Source organism: Mya arenaria, chromosome 2, assembly GCF_026914265.1.
Source record: "Mya arenaria isolate MELC-2E11 chromosome 2, ASM2691426v1".
Lineage (NCBI taxonomy): Eukaryota > Metazoa > Mollusca > Bivalvia > Myida > Myidae > Mya > Mya arenaria.
This window is the reverse complement of record NC_069123.1, coordinates 24,199,168-24,220,524: the sequence shown is the minus strand read 5'-3', so window position 1 is coordinate 24,220,524 and position 21,357 is coordinate 24,199,168. Positions and strand designations below refer to the sequence as shown.

The 21,357-nt window shown below is 34.1% G+C and overlaps 1 protein-coding gene across 1 annotated transcript; it reads right to left on the bottom strand.

Annotated features, from left to right (window-relative positions):
• Positions 1-872: 872 nt before the first annotated feature.
• On the bottom strand, positions 873-20,960 carry LOC128225158 (tRNA-dihydrouridine(16/17) synthase [NAD(P)(+)]-like). The gene is made up of 12 exons (XM_052935202.1): positions 20,883-20,960; positions 15,817-16,061; positions 15,020-15,179; positions 14,634-14,746; positions 13,057-13,139; positions 10,721-10,824; positions 9,432-9,576; positions 5,580-5,676; positions 4,356-4,450; positions 3,048-3,237; positions 2,642-2,717; positions 873-1,144 (listed from the first exon to the last, which is right to left on the bottom strand). The coding sequence occupies exons 2-12, from the start codon at positions 16,051-16,053 to the stop codon at positions 915-917; spliced, it is 1,530 nt and encodes a 509-aa protein (XP_052791162.1). The 5' UTR covers positions 16,054-16,061; positions 20,883-20,960; the 3' UTR covers positions 873-914.
• Between the last annotated feature and the right edge of the window lie 397 nt (positions 20,961-21,357).

Below are 21,357 nucleotides of genomic sequence, written 5' to 3'. Positions count from 1 at the left end.
TTTAAAATGACAACAGTTTTGAAATAATGGACATTTCTATTCAGCTACACTTAAAAGTTAATCTGTAAAAATAGCTGCAAGAAAAATCTGCATAATGGGAAAAATTGACTGTCAGTCACAGCTTATAAACTAATAAAACTGCAGGTTTTAAAATATAAAATAAAATAAAAGAATAAAAGATGAAATAACATAAAAGTAAACTGTGGACAAATTTTCAACCAAATAACGGACAAAGAGCGATCCCAACAGCTCGTCCAAGTATGTTGTACTCAGATGAGCTTAAAATGACTGACTCCTATATGACGAAAAATGAATTATATTGTAACGATTGATGAGTTCAATACAAACAAGAACCAAAACATTTATTATCTGATAATCGGTTAGGGCCTCTATTAAAAAGGATGATTGGAAAATCTCTAAAAATGGGATAAAACTTCCAAAGTTTCTGTACTCCAGGCCTCAATTTCTCAAAACTTCTTAAGCTAGAGAGGCTTAAGCAGCTTATTTCAATTAGCCAAAATACATACTTAAATTAAATTTTGATAATTGAAAAACAGCTTAAATAGCTTATTGTGTTTATCATAAAGATAATTCCTATCTTAAGTATAGAAACTCTACATATTATATATACTTATATTACATATAAGTACATATTACGCAAATTATTAAAAAACAAAAATAGTGAGCTTAGCTTAATCCTGTTATAAGGGACTTGAGAAGTTCTGAGAGATTGGGGCCAGGAAAGTTTTAAAAAGTTATTATAAAATTTGTTTAACAGGATAAAATTTAACATTTGTTACGCTGACAAAAAAAATAAAAAAATAACCAAATTACACACATATTAGGCAGCATAACATCTGAAAGACTTCGTATATGGGTGCACCTGAAACAAAAGCTCAGACTCGAACATTCTTTTACGAATTGCTAAGCCCATCATTTAAGCCAAGTTTTTCACATATCTGCGCTGAATCCATTTTCATGTCAAGCTCAGCATCATTTGTAACGTCAGATACCTGAGGGTTTTCAGAGTTAACATCACAGCTATCTTCGGGAGTATTGTTTTCACGGTCAGAATTAGAACCTGCAGATCCAGCATGCTTTCTCTTCTCTAGGGCTGGATGGGTGGTGAAATGTATCCTGTGACCTATAATTATAGAGGTAATCCATGGGTTTCACATGAGCAACACAAGAGGAGATCAATGTTTTGTTAAAGGGATTGGCCATAGATAATACTGCTGCAAGAAAGAAAGAAAATTGTCAAAAACATACATAAAATTGATATACTTGTGTACAATGCATTGAATCTTGACTGATGTATCAAATTGCTTACGACACATGCATCTTTCGCAGTTTTTGTGTATTTTTCCCATTCAAAATTTACTGGGTTTGTCTACCATTTAAATTCCAGTCAATTAAAAAATATCATGGGTATATGTATCTGTACTAGTCACTTGACTTTCACATGGGCACTATATATATAAACTGGGAAACCATTTTGCACTATTTTTAAACGAGTAAACTCAGCTGAGACAGCGACAAAATTTTCTTTTGTGTAAAATGTATTACCAGCTTAATGCTAGTTTGTACTGAAAAGTCTAGACTTACTTTAAGGAAATACTGTGTTTGCCTATTTAGGGACAATCTGGTGTCTAGCCCCTTCAAAGGAACTCGTTCAAAGATTTTATGTCAGTAACATTTTTTTTTAAATTGTTGAAATTGAAGTGATTTACCTACTTTCATGACCAAAAACCAAACTGCTACATACTTGTTTGGCCATAATTTAGTAAATACAAGCGCATGATTAAATTTTCAATAGTGTAACTAACGCTTTTCAACAAAACAGAGCATCTTCTGCTATATTTTTTTTTCTTATTAGAAATACAGCTAATTTGAACTTTTGTAGATGTTCATTTTGTTCACATTTCACACTAAATAAAAAGCTGTCTCAGACTCTCAAAATGTGACTGAGTCCCTTTAATAGTATATAAAGTATCTTATAGTTAGTTATTTAGCAATAGTTAGAGCATGCTGTTGTCTGGTGTATGTGAGTTTTGTTTGTGGTCACTAAGCTGAAAAAGTTAATTTTTTGGATACTCTGGTTTCCCCCACAATACAAGACAACACCCTTGCGCAACATTGTGCCAATGAGAGTGACTTAGCATTTATTATTATTTAAACTTGCTTTACAATTGTTGTAACATAAATAAAGTTTAAACCGACTCAAAACGACTGAGAAAAGAGCTTCCTAAATAGAACATACTTTAGGGAGTTCTTCTGAACTTAAGGGAGTTTCTTTAGAGAAAATAGTTTCTCAGAGAGCATTCTTTAATGGGTTCTACTAAACTTAAGGGAGTTTCTTTAAAGAAAATAGTGTCCTAGAGATCACTCTTTATGGAGTTCTATTAAACTTTAGGGGGTTTCTTTAGAGAAAAGAGTGTCCTAGAAAGAACACTCTTTAGGGAGTTCTACTAAACTTAGAAAAGAGTTTCCTAGACAGCACTCCCTATAGAGAGCTTCTACCAAACTTTAGAGTTCTTTGGAGAAGAGTTTCCTAGACAGCACTCTCTATAGAGAGCTTCTACCAAAATTGATTCTAACATTAAACTACATTTTTTCAATTATAATAATTTACTATCTTTACCTTCACAGTCAATCACTTCTTGAGAAGTCTTCTTTCTGCAGCAACCTTTGCACAGGTTATAGTTACACTTCAGACCCTAAAAAAAATAACCATGTTTAAAGTTTACAATGCCTTAATATGCATATGATATATGTTGTAATGCTCTTCTTTCATTACTTTGTGACATAAACTTGTGAGTCTTAATTGGCAATAACTATACAGTACACCAACCACCCAGTTTTTGCAGATTTTATTTTCGCCGCAGACTTTATCTTTTTAAATTTTTTCACAATATAAACATATGCATACCACCTTTCTTGAAAAGGGGGCATAAAAAGCAACTTGTTGCCATCTGTGATGCTTCTACAGACATTAGATATAACTAAGATCTTTAATCAGATAGGGCCTGAGGTTACATTGAACATACCCTGATATTATTGCAGTTTCCACATATCTCAAACTTGACCTTCTTCTTGCCATCAAAGTCCTTGTTTGGGTTACGTAGCCGCTTTTTCACTTTTTTCTTCGAGAGGCCTTTTTCTGCAACCAGTACCTCTATAGTTGATGGCCTGGTCAAAAGGTCACGCTTTTTACGATTTTCTTCTGCTTCCTCTGGGCTAAATGGATGAAAAATGTATTCAATGGTTAAAATAAGCACAAACCAACATTAACATGAATGTTTAAATGTTTACCAGACTGGCTAAATATCTGAGTTTTATCAAACTAAACTTGCTAGAGTTGCTTTATTGATTAATGTTATAAAGTAAGAACTTGTTGAATCAATTTCTGATATATAACTAGAAATCATGAATGCATTATGTCTAGTTAGAGATCTGTATAAAAAAATAAAATTAGAACCAATATTGTAACCGTTTATTTGTTAAGTAGCTAAAAGTTTCTTGGCTTGGAAAGAGCATATTTTTGCATAAATATCTGCAAACCAATGATATATGACAAAAAATCAGATTGTAGATTTTCACATTTCTGTTCGAAAATTAATATTTAATGGCTTAAACCATTACTAAAGGAAAATTGCATAAAACATCAATTTTTTAACTAAAATATAAAAATTTGCGATCTGCTTTTTCTGTCTTATATAACTGGTTTCCATGGATTTTCGCATAAATTGGCAAAAATCAAAAAAGTTGTCAAAACGTTCAATCTGTGAGAGTGCAGCTTTAATATCTTAAAGTCTACAATGGTTGTGTACAAGTAAACCAGAAATGATGATGTGATGATCGATTACAAACAAATACTCATTGATGATCACCCAACATAGTCAATAGTCAATAATGATCACCAATTTTCATCTATTTTTGTATTATTTTACTTATAAAAAGAAACATTTAATACTTGTGCAGAAAAATTGCACATGCATAAATATTACTCTCTAATACTCATTCCATACTCTGATATCATTTTAAACACTAAATAGTTAATTTAAATCATGTTTTTGAAATCTGCTATAAATATGAACCTTTTTTTAAAAACATATCATTTCAATTGACACATTAAGGAATAATGGTCCCATCTTCTCAACGTTTGTATCAAATAGAATTTCTGTGATATTATAATACCTAATTTGTATAAAGAGAAGATTTCATCATTTATGGGATTTTTCAAGCAAGTAAATTTAATCTTTTAATGCAATTTGTGAAAGTCAGTAAATATTTAACTTTTGTCATAAACTCATTAATGAGATGGTCCCATAAAATGTGATTCATTTTCACCATACCTTGGCCTCACATAGGGCTGGCAGTACCAGTACGGGAGAGGAAGTTGGCCAAAGATGCCATCCCTCGGGTCAATAGATCCGTCCTCCATCTCTTTCTAAAATATAGCATACAACACCATAAGATCGAATAAAAACAATTATATGCTTGTTTTTTCTGTTCATTGGAAAAATTGCAAACGAAAGTTATTTTAAAGATGTCGAGATTTCCTGATGATCATCAGCTTTTAAAAATATAAGTTATAATGCTATTTCATTAAATTCAAATATGTCATAAATCGTAGGGTTTACATCAATATCTATCATGCCTCAAACATGGTTGAGACAAGCCATTGTTTACGGACTGGTCATGCGTTGACCCCATCTTTCATGTTGTGTCAATAATCTTTATATTGTACCAAAATGACGTCTTTTTCTGATTCGGATGAATTAATGAACCAGTTATCAATTCAAACAGGTTGTAGACATGATATTTATGTTACAGGTCAAGTTCACTCACCCAAACATGCTTTCCTAAGCCCAATCTATCCTATATCGATCACCTACTAACCCCGTAATTTATAATAATAATATTTCAAATACCATTACATCATAACTGCTACCATTGGCCACTAGCATTGTTTCACGCCTCATAACATTTGTTCAACTTCTGCTTTTCATAAAACAATTTTTTTTTTATTAAAAAAAAAATCCATTACTTTTCCAGCAATAATTCATGTAGCAAAGCTTACTATTGAAACTACTGGTTGCTATGCTACTACCAAACTTGGAAACTCTTGGCTCTTATCGGAAATCTTCTGTTATCTTACAAGAATATCTTCTTTTTAACATCATGTCACAAATGCTGACAAGTTTACAGGTATTAACAATTCAGTACTAGAATATCCTCCCAAAATGGTAGGTTGTGGCAAAAGTCAACAAGAGCACAGCAAGGGAGTGACAGCTCTCGTCAATTTAATTGAGTCGAACTAGGGGCGCAACTCAAAACAATTTTAGCAAGAGCAATGGGCTGGCTACACAAGCATATTTCCAGAGTAAAAAGATATAGATAATTTTTATGTTATATAAGCATGTACCATATTTTATGTAAAAAAAAATACCTGGTTTCACGTCATCAATAACAGCCATGAAATAAGCAACAATAACGACACAAAGCCTCCACCTCTTTCTTTGAAAAACAAACAAGCCTCTACATTCATTAAACAATTCCACCATAGGTATCCATACCAGTCCTCGCTCTTTCATGAGCTGCACAGCTTGCCGGAGAGGTTCAACAGATTTAGCCACGCCAACCATGTCCCGAATGTCAGGGTGCAAGTGGAGACTGCAAACATATCCAAACTATTTTACTGATAATGTATATATGTGAAGGCCATTTAGTTTCTTTTGTGATTTAACCCAGATAAATGCGTTAACAGTCGAACCCCGTTGGCTGGAACTCCCAGGGACTGGCGAAAATACATCGAGCCTCGCAAAATTCGAGCCAATCGGGAATGATTACAATCAGTATAAAGAAAAAGGTCCTTTAGATTCAAAATGAGACAATGAGGAATTCCAGGCAAGTGAGTTTAAACCTACGAGTTCGACTGTATATCCTTTCACTTAAATTCATAATCTGATGAACATAACATGTTCAGAATACCTCTGATAAACGTATAAAACCTGATAGAACAGGTGAAGACACAAATGCTGTCACTGTATAAACAGCCAAATTAAAACAACAAATTAATGGATCTTAATATAAGGCCACAACAAATTGATCATTTGTTCTACGGATTTTGCCAAAAAAAGTAGGAGCGAGCGAGCGAAATAAAAATAAAAATACTTTTTCTTAAATTTAAGGCAAATCAGAGGCAAGCGCAAGGCGAAAAATTAAAAAAAAATTAAAAAGTTACCAAATTTATCATACAGTGTATGTCAAGAAATGCTTATTAATTGCAAACATAGGTTCAGTTATTAATGAAAAGGTTTTGATTGTATCACATGCAAATCTGTCTCGATATTTAACAAATGCCAATAAGGTCCAGTGCTTTACTGTTAACTTCAATTTAAACGTGGATTTATTGTAAAGACAACATTCCTCATAGTAACATAATTATTAATTATTTGAAGACCAAAAAGAAAACTATTGTATTCATTCTGTAACTTACTATTACAAAAAAAAACATTTTAGACTTGTAAGAGTAATTCATGATTTGAATCAGGTCTAAGTTTGAACCTCTTGAAGCACATGATTAAATTGTAGTGACTTTGACATTGCAGAAGATCGAAAATGTAAATAACACAGAGAACATATCTAAAAAAGACACTGTGGATTAAATTGCGGGACAACATAAATGAAGCAGTATCAAACAAATCTGCAAATGTGGCACCAGTCTTTATATTAGAGAAGGTGGTGGAATAAAGATATTTCCCTTTAATGAACCCTCCTTTACCCCGAACCTATGGTTTATAGGTCCGTGCCTTGAAAAAGAATATCATGTCGGCCTCCATAGCTTCAATGCCCATAAGAAACAGGCCACTTTAATTACAGGCCATTTTATACAAATCGATCAAAGAAAACAAGTGGATAAAAATGAAGAATTGAGAAAATTAAAACAGTCATTTTACTTATAAAAGGTTTTATTTTCTGGTTTTACTGATGTTTTTTTTTATACCGTCCATGTGTATGTAATGCACTAGTCAATTGTAACCACGCCCCAAGGTCCGGGGACTAGCGGGGACTTTTGACATTCGGTCCAGCCAACCCCGGGTAAATCCACTGCATTCACCCTGCACTGTGGGGCCACCTGGAAGGTAAAAACTTGGCCCATTTCCCCGACTATCCCTGGTATACCCCAGGACCTGGGGGGAGGGGGCGTGGTTACCGTGGATTGACTGGTTCATAAATATAATTTACAGGCTGTTTCTAAAACATTTACAAGTCCTACTATTTTTATCTGTTTATAACGATTATGATTAAATGAAAACTGAGAAATGCATTTTAGAAAATTTAAAAAATAACTCACGAAAACTTGTTCAATTGTTGTAAGTCGTGTGTCCGTGTATTTTAATATAAGTTTTGCACTCAAAATCTGATTTAGTTATTATTTAACACAAAATTTTGAGTACAAAACAATGAATTACTTAAAACACAATAAATAATTATTGCTTTCGACTCTGTGAAACTGTTGCTGTTTACTGAAGACTATAATCCAGACTTCCCGAAAGTCGTCGGTCCGACGGACATGACCGGCAAATTTTGATCCGGTCCGACGATTTCTGGACAAAAATCGGTCCGACTGTCCGGCTATTTTTTATTCCCGGTGACCGGGTTTTAGCATAAAATCCCGGTAACCGGGTTTTAGCATGAGGGCCTTAGAAAAAATGTTACACAAGTTTTCATTGGTCGCTTTCAGCACAGTGCCCGTAGAATAACCAATCGGTGCGCATGTTACATAATGTCAGTCATTTGCGCATCAAACATGGCTTCTCTAACATTATACGAATGCTAGTTAAATAAAGAGAAAATAATCAATCGATGAATGCTCCGAAAGGAAAATGAATATGAAACGAAATGTCATGAAAGAATTATTTTGCGAAATGGCAAAGAAATAGGAAATGACTCATTATTGACAAAGAAAAGCAAGTAATAACCTGCGATGATGATGGTGAAACTCAAACCTCTAGGAACAGAAAGTTATGGACACTTTGCTGGTAGGCAATTATTACTTCTATCTTAAAATATAGTTCTACCTTTATAAATTTAAAAAAAAATATCCTGTACAACAAAAACTAAATCCATAATAAGGTATAAAAGTGTAATCTAAATTCACCACTGTAATATAATATTTGGCATGTTGTAAAAGGCATTTTATTTGTGAGTTTTTTTTATTTTATTGATAAAAGTTTATTTGTACATCCACTGTCCATGATAAATTTTGTTCTTTTAGGCAGAGTCTAGATGTGCCTGCATATAATCGAACAAACTACACCAGAACCATTGGCATCACAGGAGGTTGTCACCCTGTCCAACACTGAAAAAATCCTTACATCAGGCTCTTAAAATGGAGATTTAACACTCTCTGTGACAAACAGGACTTAAACCCCTATATTGATGAGGAGTGTTTTGAATATCAAGAAGAACTTTTGAATTTTGACAGAGTGATGATTTTCATAAGAGACATACTATAAAGCCTTTATAAAGAAATAAGCTGCTATTGATGAATAAAGCAATGTTATTACTTCGTTTTTTGTTCCTTTTGATTCGGTCTGACAGATTTCCTTTCGGTCTGACAGATTTTTATGTCTTGTCAGACCGAATGTCTGCCACTTTTTTTCAACTTTCAGGAAGTCTGATAATCCATTGACTTTGACACTGATTTTCATTTAAAACGTGTATTTTACATTACGAAAACTGAAAGTAACCCGAAAATTAATACCGGAAATAAATAACAACGGTGCATCCTGCAAAATATTCCCGACAAAAAAGACTGTCAACAAATATCGGCTGTTTTGCGGTTACCCGGACCCGATTTTGTCCCGACACGAGGAAATTTTGCTCGCGAAGAATGTAAAGCATGGAAAGACCTTCAAAAAAGGCGAAGTCGACGTTGAAGGATTAAATTCTTAGTAAAAGAATTTCAGAAAATAGAGGAAATTCAGAAGTAAACAAAAAAAATAATATGCGCGGCCAAATAGTAAGTGCGGGCGCAAAAAAAGTTTTTTTTGTTTTTTTTTTCGCTTTTCGAATTTTAGGTGCGGCAAATCCGACGAACAAATGATCAATTTGCTGTGGCCTAAGTATAAACATAAACATGGAATTTTTATGCACAAAGACTTAGATACGGAAGCCATCACACTACTTTTTCTTCAAAAAGAGTAAGGCAAAAATCAATGTTTATCATATTCTTTGGTAATAAATCTACTTAAACAATAGTTAAACCTGCAGTTTGTCATCAATACACCAATTTCTACAGATGCTTCAGAAATAGTCCTTATATAGTTGCACATAAAATAAAGCATTTTGAGCCTTACGACTGAAATCTCAGTTAACAAAATCATATTGTTAGATTCAATCCGCCAAATAAGTCAACTTACCCATGGTGCAGTATTTTAAAGATGTGTCCGCGTATGTAGGACAGCTGGCAGGGATATTTCTCGACAAGATCAAGGTACTCTTCACACATCTGCCAAATTGGAGGATCTATGTTGGCGAACAGCGCTGGATTGTGCAGGTTACCCTCTAAACAGTGTTCAAAATAAACTATTAGGTCAAGTTTTATTAGCATATTTGAAATGATAATTGCCAATACAAAAAGAATAACTAGATAAGGTTTTGATTATTCGAATCAAAACTTATATCAATAAAGACATTTCAACCGTGAAATAAGGCTTATTTACAGTTTCTTGCACCAAAACCAGCATATTTTTAAGTCACTAAATAACTGGAGATCTAAAATTACATTCATAATGATGATTAAGTGTTCTGACGTATGCCTCTGCCAATGGAATTGATGCAAAGATTCACATTAATCATTTAGAAGAGCTCAAAAAAACAAGAATCCAATTAGATTATAAATGCCAAATTTCCCCTTTAGTCATAATAAGTGATATTATATCAGGGCTTCCGTTAAAGGAAATTTGGAAGTATATTACCTAGAAATGGGTTAAAACTTCCAAAATTGATTCCTTGGAAGTACAAAAACTTCCATAATTTTTAAGTAAACTTCCAACGTTGAAAGCTTGGAAGTTCAAAATATCAAAACCTGGTGTCGATATTAGTTTTAAGGTCACAATTTCAATCAGTCTTTAAGAAAGATGAATCATTATAGTATAAGTTTCAATCAGTCTTTAAGAAAGATGAATCATTATAGTATAAGTATGTGAATTTGGCAAGTTAAAGTTCTAAATTATTTGATTTTTAATACTAATTGAAAAATAGCTGAAAAAGGTATCTTATTCAGGATACCTAAACTTCCACATTTCAGTGAAAAACTTCCAAATTTGATGGACAGGAAGTTCATACTTCCAGATTCAAATTCTTAATGGAAGCCCTGTTATATGTTAGTGTCGTTATTTAATGGCTTGCGCATGTGTGCTGGCTAGTATAGAACCATTAAGCGTTGTACACTTAGAAAGTCAGCATTTATATTTGGTCTCCTAAACAATTAACCCAGAGCCAGGCATTGCACAGCCTGCTGTCTTAATTATTAAGAAAACCTATTACATAAAATTTTGTATAAATTGTATTTTTAATATTGTTATAAATAAATGGCTTTCTGTAATTGTATGCTAAACACCATGGTGCATTCACTACTGGATATCCTCCTTGTACACTAGATATAGATAATAGTTTAACAAATCCATATATCTTATTTGTAACCAACCTGCAGACATGACGCCCTCTACCCCCGTCTCTTCTATACATCTCTTAACGTCAGACAGGTACTGGATATTACCATTTGCAAACACTGGGATATTCACCGCCTCTCTAGATAGGAGAAATACAGATAAATACTGGATGGTACCATTGGCAAACACTGGAATATTCACTGCCTCTCTAGATAGGAGAAACACGGATAGATACTGGATGTTACCATTGGCAAACATTGGGATATTCACTGCCTCTCTAGATAGGAGAAATACAGATAGGTACTGGATGTTACCATTGGCAAACACTGGGATATTCACTGCCTCTCTAGATAGGAGAAACACAGATAGATACTGGATGTTACCATTGGCAAACACTGGGATATTCACTGCCTCTCTAGATAGGAGAAATACAGATAGATACTGGATGGTACCATTGGCAGACACTGGGATATTCACTGCCTCTCTAGATAGGAGAAACACGGATAGATACTGGATGTTACCATTGGCAAACATTGGGATATTCACTGCCTCTCTAGATAGGAGAAATACAGATAGGTACTGGATGTTACCATTGGCAAACATTGGGATATTCACTGCCTCTCTAGATAGGAGAAATACAGATAGGTACTGGATGTTACCATTGGCAAACACTGGGATATTCACTGCCTCTCTAAATAGGAGAAACACAGATAGATACTGGATGTTACCATTGGCAAACACTTGGATATTCACTGCCTCTCTAGATAGGAGAAACACAGATAGATACTGGATGCTACCATTGGCAAACACTGGGATTTTTACCGCCTCTCTAGATAGGGGAAATACAGACAAATACTGGATGTTGCCATTGGCAAACACTGGGATATTCACTGCCTCTCTAGATAGGGGAAACACAGATAAATACTGGATGTTACCATTGGCAAACACTGGGATATTCACTGCCTCTCTAGATAGGAGAAATACAGATAGATACTGGATGGTACCATTGGCAGACACTGGGATATTCACTGCCTCTCTAGATAGGAGAAACACGGATAGATACTGGATGTTACCATTGGCAAACACTGGGATATTCACTGCCTCTCTAGATAGGGGAAACACAGATAAATACTGGATGTTACCATTGGCAAACACTGGGATATTCACTGCCTCTCTAGATAGGGGAAATACAGATAGATACTGGATGTTACCATTGGCAAACACTGGGATATTCACTGCCTCTCTAGATAGGGGAAATACAGACAAATACTGGATGTTGCCATTGGCAAACACTGGGATATTCACTGCCTCCCTAATAGGGGAAATACAGACAAATACTGGATGTTGCCATTGGCAAACACTGGGATATTCACTGCCTCTCTAGATAGGGGAAACACAGATAAATACTGGATGTTACCATTGGCAAACACTGGGATATTCACTGCCTCTCTAGATAGGGGAAATACAGATAGATACTGGATGTTACCATTGGCAAACACTGGGATATTCACTGCCTCTCTAGATAGGAGAAATACAGATAGATACTGAATGTTGCCATTGACAAACACTGGGATATTCACTGCCTCTCTAGATAGGAGAAATACAGATAGATACTGGATGTTACCATTGACAAACACTGGGATATTTACTGCCTCTCTAGATAGGAAAGATATTGCTGATTTGGTCAATTTGTCAATCTTATTTTACTTCATTGAAAATCGACCATGTATGGAAACAGACTGTGGAATTTTGGTATGGTTTTCACAAAAAACTGTTTTGAACATAACATGATAATTTACTCAAGTACATTGTGACTCCTTTAAATGCAACAAACGTACATTTTTAACAAAACTAACAATTCTGCCTTTCCCATACTTATATGTGAAATATTACTTAAATCATTTGACTCTTGAAACATCTTCATTGTTTTTGCACATTTGCACACTAAGATCAGATCAATGAAATTGTAATCATAAAATTGAAATTAAAAACCTACATGACAGTTTTGTTTTGACACATGTATATATGATCAAGGGCTGTATTCACAAACCAACACTAGCTACATTTCAGCTTGAAAAATTAAGATGCTTTTCAATATGGCCCCATATGAATGGAAATGTAATCATGAAATTGAAATAAAAACCTTTCAAGACATTTTGAGGGTGAGAGTGGTCTAGTGGTATAGGTGTCCCCCTCTCACCCAAGAGGTTGTGGGTTGGATCCCCACCAGGGGTACCTTCTCACGACTTTTCAAAATGGAGACCAGTAGAGGTTTCTGCCCAGGAAACAGACTTGAGAGTGATTCTATAAGCTTTTAGCTTTCATCACATTCAAGCTTTAAGAAGTTAGTATAAACTAAATAAAGACTTACTTGATTGCTTTGATGTGCTTCCAGTCAGCTATGCCTGTCTGTTTTCCCTTCATTTCCCTTGTCCTACCATGCACTGTCAACAGCTTGAAAACCATACAGAAATGACTATTTAAATGTTAACAATCATTAACTTGAAATAAAATGTTTAACAACGCAAATGTCAAATTATAAACGCCCTAAATGCTAAATATCATTTGTTCCAGGCCACAACAACTGAATAATTTGGATTTTGTTGAATTGTTTTCAATTTGTTTATACATTAAATTGTGAAATCACAATTGGCAACACCAGACAAAATTTGTTTTCATAGGAGAATGTGGTTTTATATTAGCAGGGATGATAGTAGAAACATGAAAATTTAGTAAGACTATAAAGGATTTGGCTAAAAGCAAGGTTAAAGCTGCGCTCTCACAGATTGAACGTTTTGACACCTTTTTAAGATTTTTATATTTATGTTCAAAAATTGATGTTTTATGCATTTTTCTTAAAACTTTAGTAACAGTTTAAGCCATAAAACATTAATTTTCGAACGGAAATATGAAAATCTACGATCTGATTTTTTGTCAGCAATCTTATCATTGGTGTGTTGATATTTACGCAAATTTGCTCTTTCCAAGACAAAAAATAAAAAAGTTGTAAAAATGGTATATCTGTGAGTGTGCGGTTTTGAAGGGACTTTGACACTACTTGGATTTTTATGTCATTTATATCCATTGCAAGGTACTTCTTAGTAATTTAATGCAAGTGTCCAGCTAAAAAAACACTCAAATCAGTGATAGTGTAAAAATGAAAGCATTGAATCCTGATTTTAGTATAAACTAGTCTTACATTAAGTCTTTGAGTGATTATTTTAAGCTTCATGTACATAGACTCAAATATTGTTCATGTCCAAAATTTATTTTCAAATCTTTTTCAACGCTTAGCAACATCAGGCAAAGAAAAAAAGATCCATCAAAATCTAAGTTAAGCAAAAATATGATTTTATAGAGCTTAAAAATATAGATATATAAAAAAGAATAGGAAGAAGTTCAATTTTCTATACATATGGACCTGTTATGATTTGCATTGGTCAAATCTGGTATCAAGGGCCTTTGTTGTAAGGAAATAAAATTTGGGTATTTCTAAGGCCATTTGTTGTTGTTGTTTCTCCTGGGCAGGAAGGTTATGGAATTGGACACTTAATATAGAATCAAACCACAGATAAGAGTTGTAATGGGCATATATAGGTATCAAAATGTGCCAATTAAGATACAAAATCAACATCTGTTTGTATCAGAACAAATAAAAAATACCAAATCTACAATCAATTTACAACGATTTTGCCAAAATTGAAGAAGGTCAGCAAGCATTGTAAGGTGCTTTTAATTTAAAAGTTCTGAGTTTAGAGTCAGGCCTATTATGTAAACAAAATATATGTATGTTCGCAATTCTATGTGGCAGTACACTTCAACAATCGCCATTACACTTCATTGAATGAAATCAAGGTGTACAATATATACTTCACAAAATAACATAATAGCCTACAATACACTAACAAAAAAGTTATCTGTAGCTCTGATTAATGATGGCCTAAATACCTGGCATCCTGCCTTTTCCAGCATTTTGGCATACTGCACTGTTTTCTCCACACTTTCAAACACTCGGATCTTGCAGGTGATGGGGACCTTTAACTCAGCATGACACTTGCTTACTGAAACAGTGAACCACACAATTAAAAGATTTATACAACATAAATGATAGTGTGACCAGCATTTACTATCCGAAAACATGTCAATGTTATTGTTTGAAAATCAAATGTATCTTACATTATATTGTATTATACATGTATGGAGATACATGTACATTGCATCTATAAAAACACTTCCAATTCATTAGTTTATAGCACTGAGGGTCATTCAAGAAATATGTAGACTTTCTTAATAACTAATTAAGTTTTTGAATTCTTCTCATAACATGTACAGACCGATTTTCTCAAGTAGTTGCCACTCATCCTGCAGGTAGGCACCGTAATGTCCTCGGCGTGCGATCATCTGTGGACAGCCCAGGTTCAGGTCTATAGCATCACAGTGGTCCTCAGCTAGCTTGGCGGCAGTAAGGACTATGTCAGGGTCATTGCCACAGAACTGGAATACATAATTTACTTTTCTTAAACATCAAAGACCCAGCTGCAGTATACTTTACTTGTTTTACCTTGGTGGTGAATAACTACTAAAGGTGTAGAAATGGGCCGGAAGCCGGTAAAATCTCCTAGTAACTTAAGCATCTTCTCCCAGCCAATTTCCTCAAAGCAACAAAAAAAGCAGTCACCATGCCATGTTGGCGTTCACAGTTCTGCATGTTCTTGACTTTCAATCATGAGTGGCAAATCCAAATGCCTTAAGTTTTAGTTTCAGTATGACAGTTCCAATTTAGTTAAAAGCATATTTTTTACAACACTAGTAAAGAAAGTTATGAATGAATACTAAGTCAGTCTAGTAGGCATGATGTTGCACAAGAGTGTGGTCTCGAGTACCTGGAGAAAACCGACTTGTCTGTCTTGGTGAACAACAACCAAGCTCACATGCACCAGACTGGGAATGGAACCCAGGTCGCTTTAGTGAAAAAGTGCACTAACCACTGCGCCAATGGTTTTGTCATGTGATACTGTTACATTTATTACTGGAGGTTTTTTATCCCAAAACTGAAATCGTTCAGAAGGCAAACATGGATTTTCCAAAGGAGTAACCAAAGTAAAAGTCTCTTCTTCTACAATTATCTTACCTGAACGATGAGAGGCCTATCTTCAGGACAAGTCTGCATCGACTCCCGCCTGTAGTGGGCGTTTCTAGCAAACACTGAGCTGTGAAACATGGGTGTATAGCAAAGCTGGGCTCCATATTTGCGACTCAACATTCTCCAAGCCAGCTCACTCTGGTCAACCATTGGAGCCACCACATACTGGCAGCTGTTTAAAGTCTGTCTCCAGAAATCAAAACCACCTAGCTTCTTGGTTTCCATGTCAGGACCTTTAAATACAACAGAATGAATTTTTTTTATAGCTTTGAACATGAGTCGGAGAGCAAATTCAAATTACTATTTATATAGTACCCTGAAGTAAAATAAACAAATATCAGGGCTTTTTCTGTAGCCTCACATCTATTGGACCATTCCAAAAGCCAAACATAAAATAATTTTTCAATCGGACAAAAAAATCACTTCCCAACTACCTACTAAAATCATCTACTGGTACTGGGGACCTGAAAAATAACCATTATTTTACTGCCCTAAAGTATCCTCAGATTTCTCCTTGATTTTAACAAAATAACACACAAAAAAATACATGTTTTTTTTATTCGTATTCATACCGTACATCTAGCTAACATAATGGTATGCTGATTGTGAACAGGTGCTACACCAGGCAAAATGTTGGAAAATAGCATGTATTATTGTTGACAAATCAAAAAACAACAACATTCTAATGGATCAAAAAAATGTTTTTTAATCTAGTGGTTAGGCTCCCCTTCAGATAATTGTTAACAACGGCGCTGTTCAAACCTCTGTTATTGCTTCAAGGACTTCTTCCATTGATTCTCCATCATGAAGTAAATATATATATAAGCATAGAAAGCAAATATATTCAGACTGGGACTTTTTGACATGACCTTTCTTGTAACACTGACACTTAAAACTAACCCATGCCTTAAAATCAATATAGGAACAATATGGTACAACCTCAATACCAGGGCTGAATCTCAAATGAAATGATAATACGGTATTTGTATCGATACAAATGACCAATATCCGATATATCCAGGGTTCTCAATAAGTTTCAGTTGAACCGTCTCAAAGAGTAAAGTAACCGACCAGCTTCTACTTATTCTATTTAAAATTGATTTAGTTTTCCAAATTTGAACCGGCCCAATTGCCATTTGAAACGTCCATTTTGGGATTGAGAACACTGCATATCATACGATATTTTTTTCCTGGATTAAAATTGGTAATAAATGAAGATTATATGATGAACTATCAATAGCTTGACCTTTTTATTCGCATACTATGATATTAGGCAACACAGGTAAACAAAAACTGAACATATGATCACATCAGGGCCAAGCTGAATATGCCGTAAAGGTCAATCTAACAAGCATAAAAGTTATATTTTTCTTGTAGATGGGAATCTTACCTAATCAGAACAGTAAAAATTATTAGATTATCTCAATTATTTTAGGAACTATGCTCTATTGATTAGGTCCGTTTGGAATTGATGATTTTTTGCACATGTTTACCTTATATTTATTTATATATTATTCAGGGATGTGATTGACCTGGCAGCTGAAGGGCTGAAACCATTTTGGCCATGGGTTCTTGTGGCACTTTTTGGGTTAAAAGCACACTGCCTTAGAAGAAAAACTGGCTTTTTAGAAGCTCTTTTGAGGGTTCATTTGACTTGAAATTTAAAGCACACAGGAATATCAACTCTAACAACCAAAAGCACTCTAGTAACTTTTTTAATCAGCTAAAAAAAAAAAAAATTTTTTTTTTTTTATTTTTTTTTTTGGGGGGGGGGTCCCTGGGGCATTAGATCCGCGGAATTCCGCGAATCCGCGCACAAATCACATCCCTGATTATACTAATTTTCTTTAATGAAAAATTGTGGAATAATTTTTCAATCTTCCCGAAATTGTAAAAATTCTGCCTGTCAGTCGGACTTGGGACGTTTTCGCCTGTCCGAAAAAATATTTGCCTGTCCGAACAAATATGTCATAGTAAACATAAAGAGTAAAAAAAATGAATGTCAACTGTTTTTAATGCTTTCCTGATTTTGTTCACAAAAAAACAACAATATATAAACACTACATTGACATGTCGTTTAGTATAAATAAACACACTTGGTCTTGCAAAAAAACGCCGCCATTAAGGTGCTTTCTGTTTTTTCGGTCGTCCGGTAATTCCACCAACCGCCGCCATTTTGACTGCAGACGAAGTAAACTGAGTGCCAATGATTTTGATTGTACTTTGTTGCAAACCAAAAACCAATCAAAACTGTTGTAATAAAATGCCTTAACTGATGAATCGTATTTACTCGTTTATCCCCGGGAATCAACATCATGATAGCATATCGGAAATGGCCAACTTTTGGTGATGTTATGTGACGTCAATATCAGTACGGGATCGACTAACTACCACAAAGGCAAATAATCAGAGAAAGTTTTTATAGACATTACACTTTCAAATACCTTTTCGCTATTTAGTCATCGCAAAATATGTCGGTCATCCGGACTGTCATTTTCGGAAGATCTGCCGGGCCCGTACAAAATTTGCCGGACATGTCCGGCAGACCGGCACGTTTCAGGAAGACTGATTTTTTAAATGACATGTATTCACTATCTTGACCGAAATAAATAATAATAATAAAAAAAATAATAAAACAATAAATAAGAAAATATGAAATAAGTATGGATTACTGTATCCAGGCAATGTGGCACCTGTGATGATTACTAAGAGATGACTGAAGACCTAGTTTCCAATTTGCTGTTATCCTTGAGGGAATAAATGAACACTACAATTTGATTATTGTTGCGTTGTTGTTTTTTAATTGTTTTGGGCAAATAAAAGGGAGCAAGACAAATCGGCCCCTTACCAAATCGGCCTACTACCAAATCGGTCCCTAAGACATTTCGGCCCTGCCATTTCGTCCCCTTAATTAAAATGACTCGAGACGTTTCGGCCCCTTAGTGATTTTCAACAGAGACATTTCGGCCCCTTAATTTTATTTTATTTTTTATCTTGAGTATAAAGAAAAACATTGTAGGTCGTCTTATAAATGTAAATGAGATCTGTAAATAAGTTGTAAATAAAATCTTTAAATTTACAAATAGACAAATATGCATGAAAAACATTGATATGACTGATATAAAAAATATAGTTAAAATCTAAATAACTATTAACCCTGATTTTTAATATAAGATGTTAGAAAATCTAAGAAAGTTTATTTGTTATAACTGTTAATTATTAATTGAACATTAAAGGACTTCAAAGAAAATTTGTCTTTGAACCATGCGTTCTTCTTTTTTGCAAGGCAAACTGTTAGTGTTGTGGGTGTGAAAAAGACATTCAAAGACGTGTGAATGAATAATTGTCTTTAATTTGTTAATGTTATTTACAGTTGATTAAAGAAGATTTGAGTAATATAAACAACTTAAGTATAAATATTAAATCGTTTCTAAAAGTGGGTACCATTTGTTTTAAACGTGTTGCGTTTTTTAAAAATGCCTTTACGTTTCAACCATTAATTTGTTATCTATGTGGTATATACTATTGCTTCAGAATAATTATTAATTATTATTTTTGACAATTAGTGTTTCATCTATACATAATTAGGATATAATGTTTGTTTTATAGATATGAATTGCAAACAAGATACAACTTGATGGTTCAAATGCATTTTAAAACGAGTAAAACAATATATCCGTAATAAAAAAGTGAAATAATATTCTGTTTGAGGTGCGAAGAGATAATTGGTATTAATCTTTAAGTGTGAGAATTAGCGGTTGGGAAAGTCCGAACAAACCTTGTAGACATATTTATAAGCTTTTAAACACAAAGTGTCACAATTCCAACGCCTGATACCTCTGTGGAATGTGACAATTCGCCATAAGACTGTCTGTCTAAAAACACCGTTTAAGCCAGTATGGTTTTGCATACGTATTCAATATAACATTAATAATAGTTATTTTCATCCTTACCTGATTTGAATATAAATAACTGAATTTCCTAAAATTTATAACTTATGTCGAGAGCGTTACAGAGACATCAACGCCAGGATCATGGATGAGTGGGACTCATACGATTCGCATAAGGTCACCTGCGAGGAGTTCCTGAAAAATGTTGGTGCCATCTACGGCGGGCGATAGGTGTTTGGTCAAGACTGATGTTAGACAATGGACATGTCATTATACATAATATTAGCAACAAAGTTATGAATAATATTTAAAGATTATTTAAAAAAAATGAAGTTTAAACATTTCTTCTTCAACTCTATTTCGTCTTATAAAAATATCTCGTGAATAAATCTTTACATGTTTTCAAGTGTACAGATATTTTCTTTAAATCTATTTTCATCTATATCTTTGTATGCATGTATATAGCTTTGTCTATTAAAAAAAATAAAAATGAAATTACATGTTTTTTTACTTATATTTAGAAATGAAATAAAAATATGTTTTCAAGTGTACAGATATTTTCTTTAAATCTATTTTTATCTATACCTTTGTATGCATGTATATAGCTTTGTTCATTAAAATAAAAAAAAATGAAATTACATGTTTTTTACTTACACAATTAATTAGAAATAAAAAAAATAATATAAAAATAAGCGGAAAATAAGGGCCGAAACGTCTCGGTAATCAGGGGCCGAAACGTCTACAGGATGGGGACGATTTGGTAAGGGGCCGAAAAGGTAACAATTTGAGCTAGGGGCCGATTTGGTAAGGGGCCAATTTGTCTGGTAGCCAAATAAAACTGTTCTGAGGCAAGCGGTTTTCTTCAATTACTTGCCCGAAAGGACAAGTGCTGAATTTTTTTTAAAGCAAAGACTGATGATCCAGTAGCACCAATCATCGGCGTTAGGTCAACCAATCTGGTTCATACAACCATTCAATCAACGTTGTATCACCTGGTCAGAATCGTCCGCATATCCCTAAATTAATGCACTTTTAATAAAAATGTTAGCGGGCATGATTAACCGTTATCGCGAAATTGTGTGATTATCATCAATCAAAACTTTAAAGTTGCTTATTTAACAAATTAAAACGATCATTTATATGCAGTTCTAGGAGAACACATACGTTTAGCTGGAGTGCTTAATCGTTTTTCTTCCAGAAAGAGTGTTTACTAGCTCAGTATCGCAATTTCCAGTGTTTTCGTCAGCATGTAGATAAATTGTGATGTTGTAATAATCGCAAATTTATATGTACAGTAGGCGTAGGGTACGTTTACAGATAACCATAAAAGATTATAACTCGTAAAGAGTCAATCATTTATTTATTATCGGGTACTATAAAGAAAACACAGCACCATAAGCTGTATTTAGCTAAGACCGACGGATGAAGTTTCAATAAGTAATGGGATGGCACTGGAGACCGAAAAGAATGGGTGCGGGTTGTAAACGTTCATCAGCTGCGTGCTGGAATAGTGTGGCGAATCATTTGGGTAAAAAGGTGCCTTCTTCTAATTGGTACATGAACGAATAAAATACAGGTGCAAACCTAAAAAATGATTGGGTGCATATTGAGGTTAATGAAACATTTAAGGTTGTTTAAC

Bases quoted from the DNA above. Each gene is read 5' to 3' on its own strand.
- LOC128225158 (XM_052935202.1), bottom strand. From the start codon at position 16,053: ATGGAAACCAAGAAGCTAGGTGGTTTTGATTTCTGGAGACAGACTTTA. The intron at 15,180-15,816 runs GTAAGATAATTG...TATGTATTCCAG, and splicing joins ATAGGCCTCTCATCGTTCAG to TTCTGTGGCAATGACCCTGA. The intron at 4,451-5,579 runs GTATGGATACCT...GCTATATTTTAG, and splicing joins TCATGAAAGAGCGAGGACTG to AAAGAGATGGAGGACGGATC.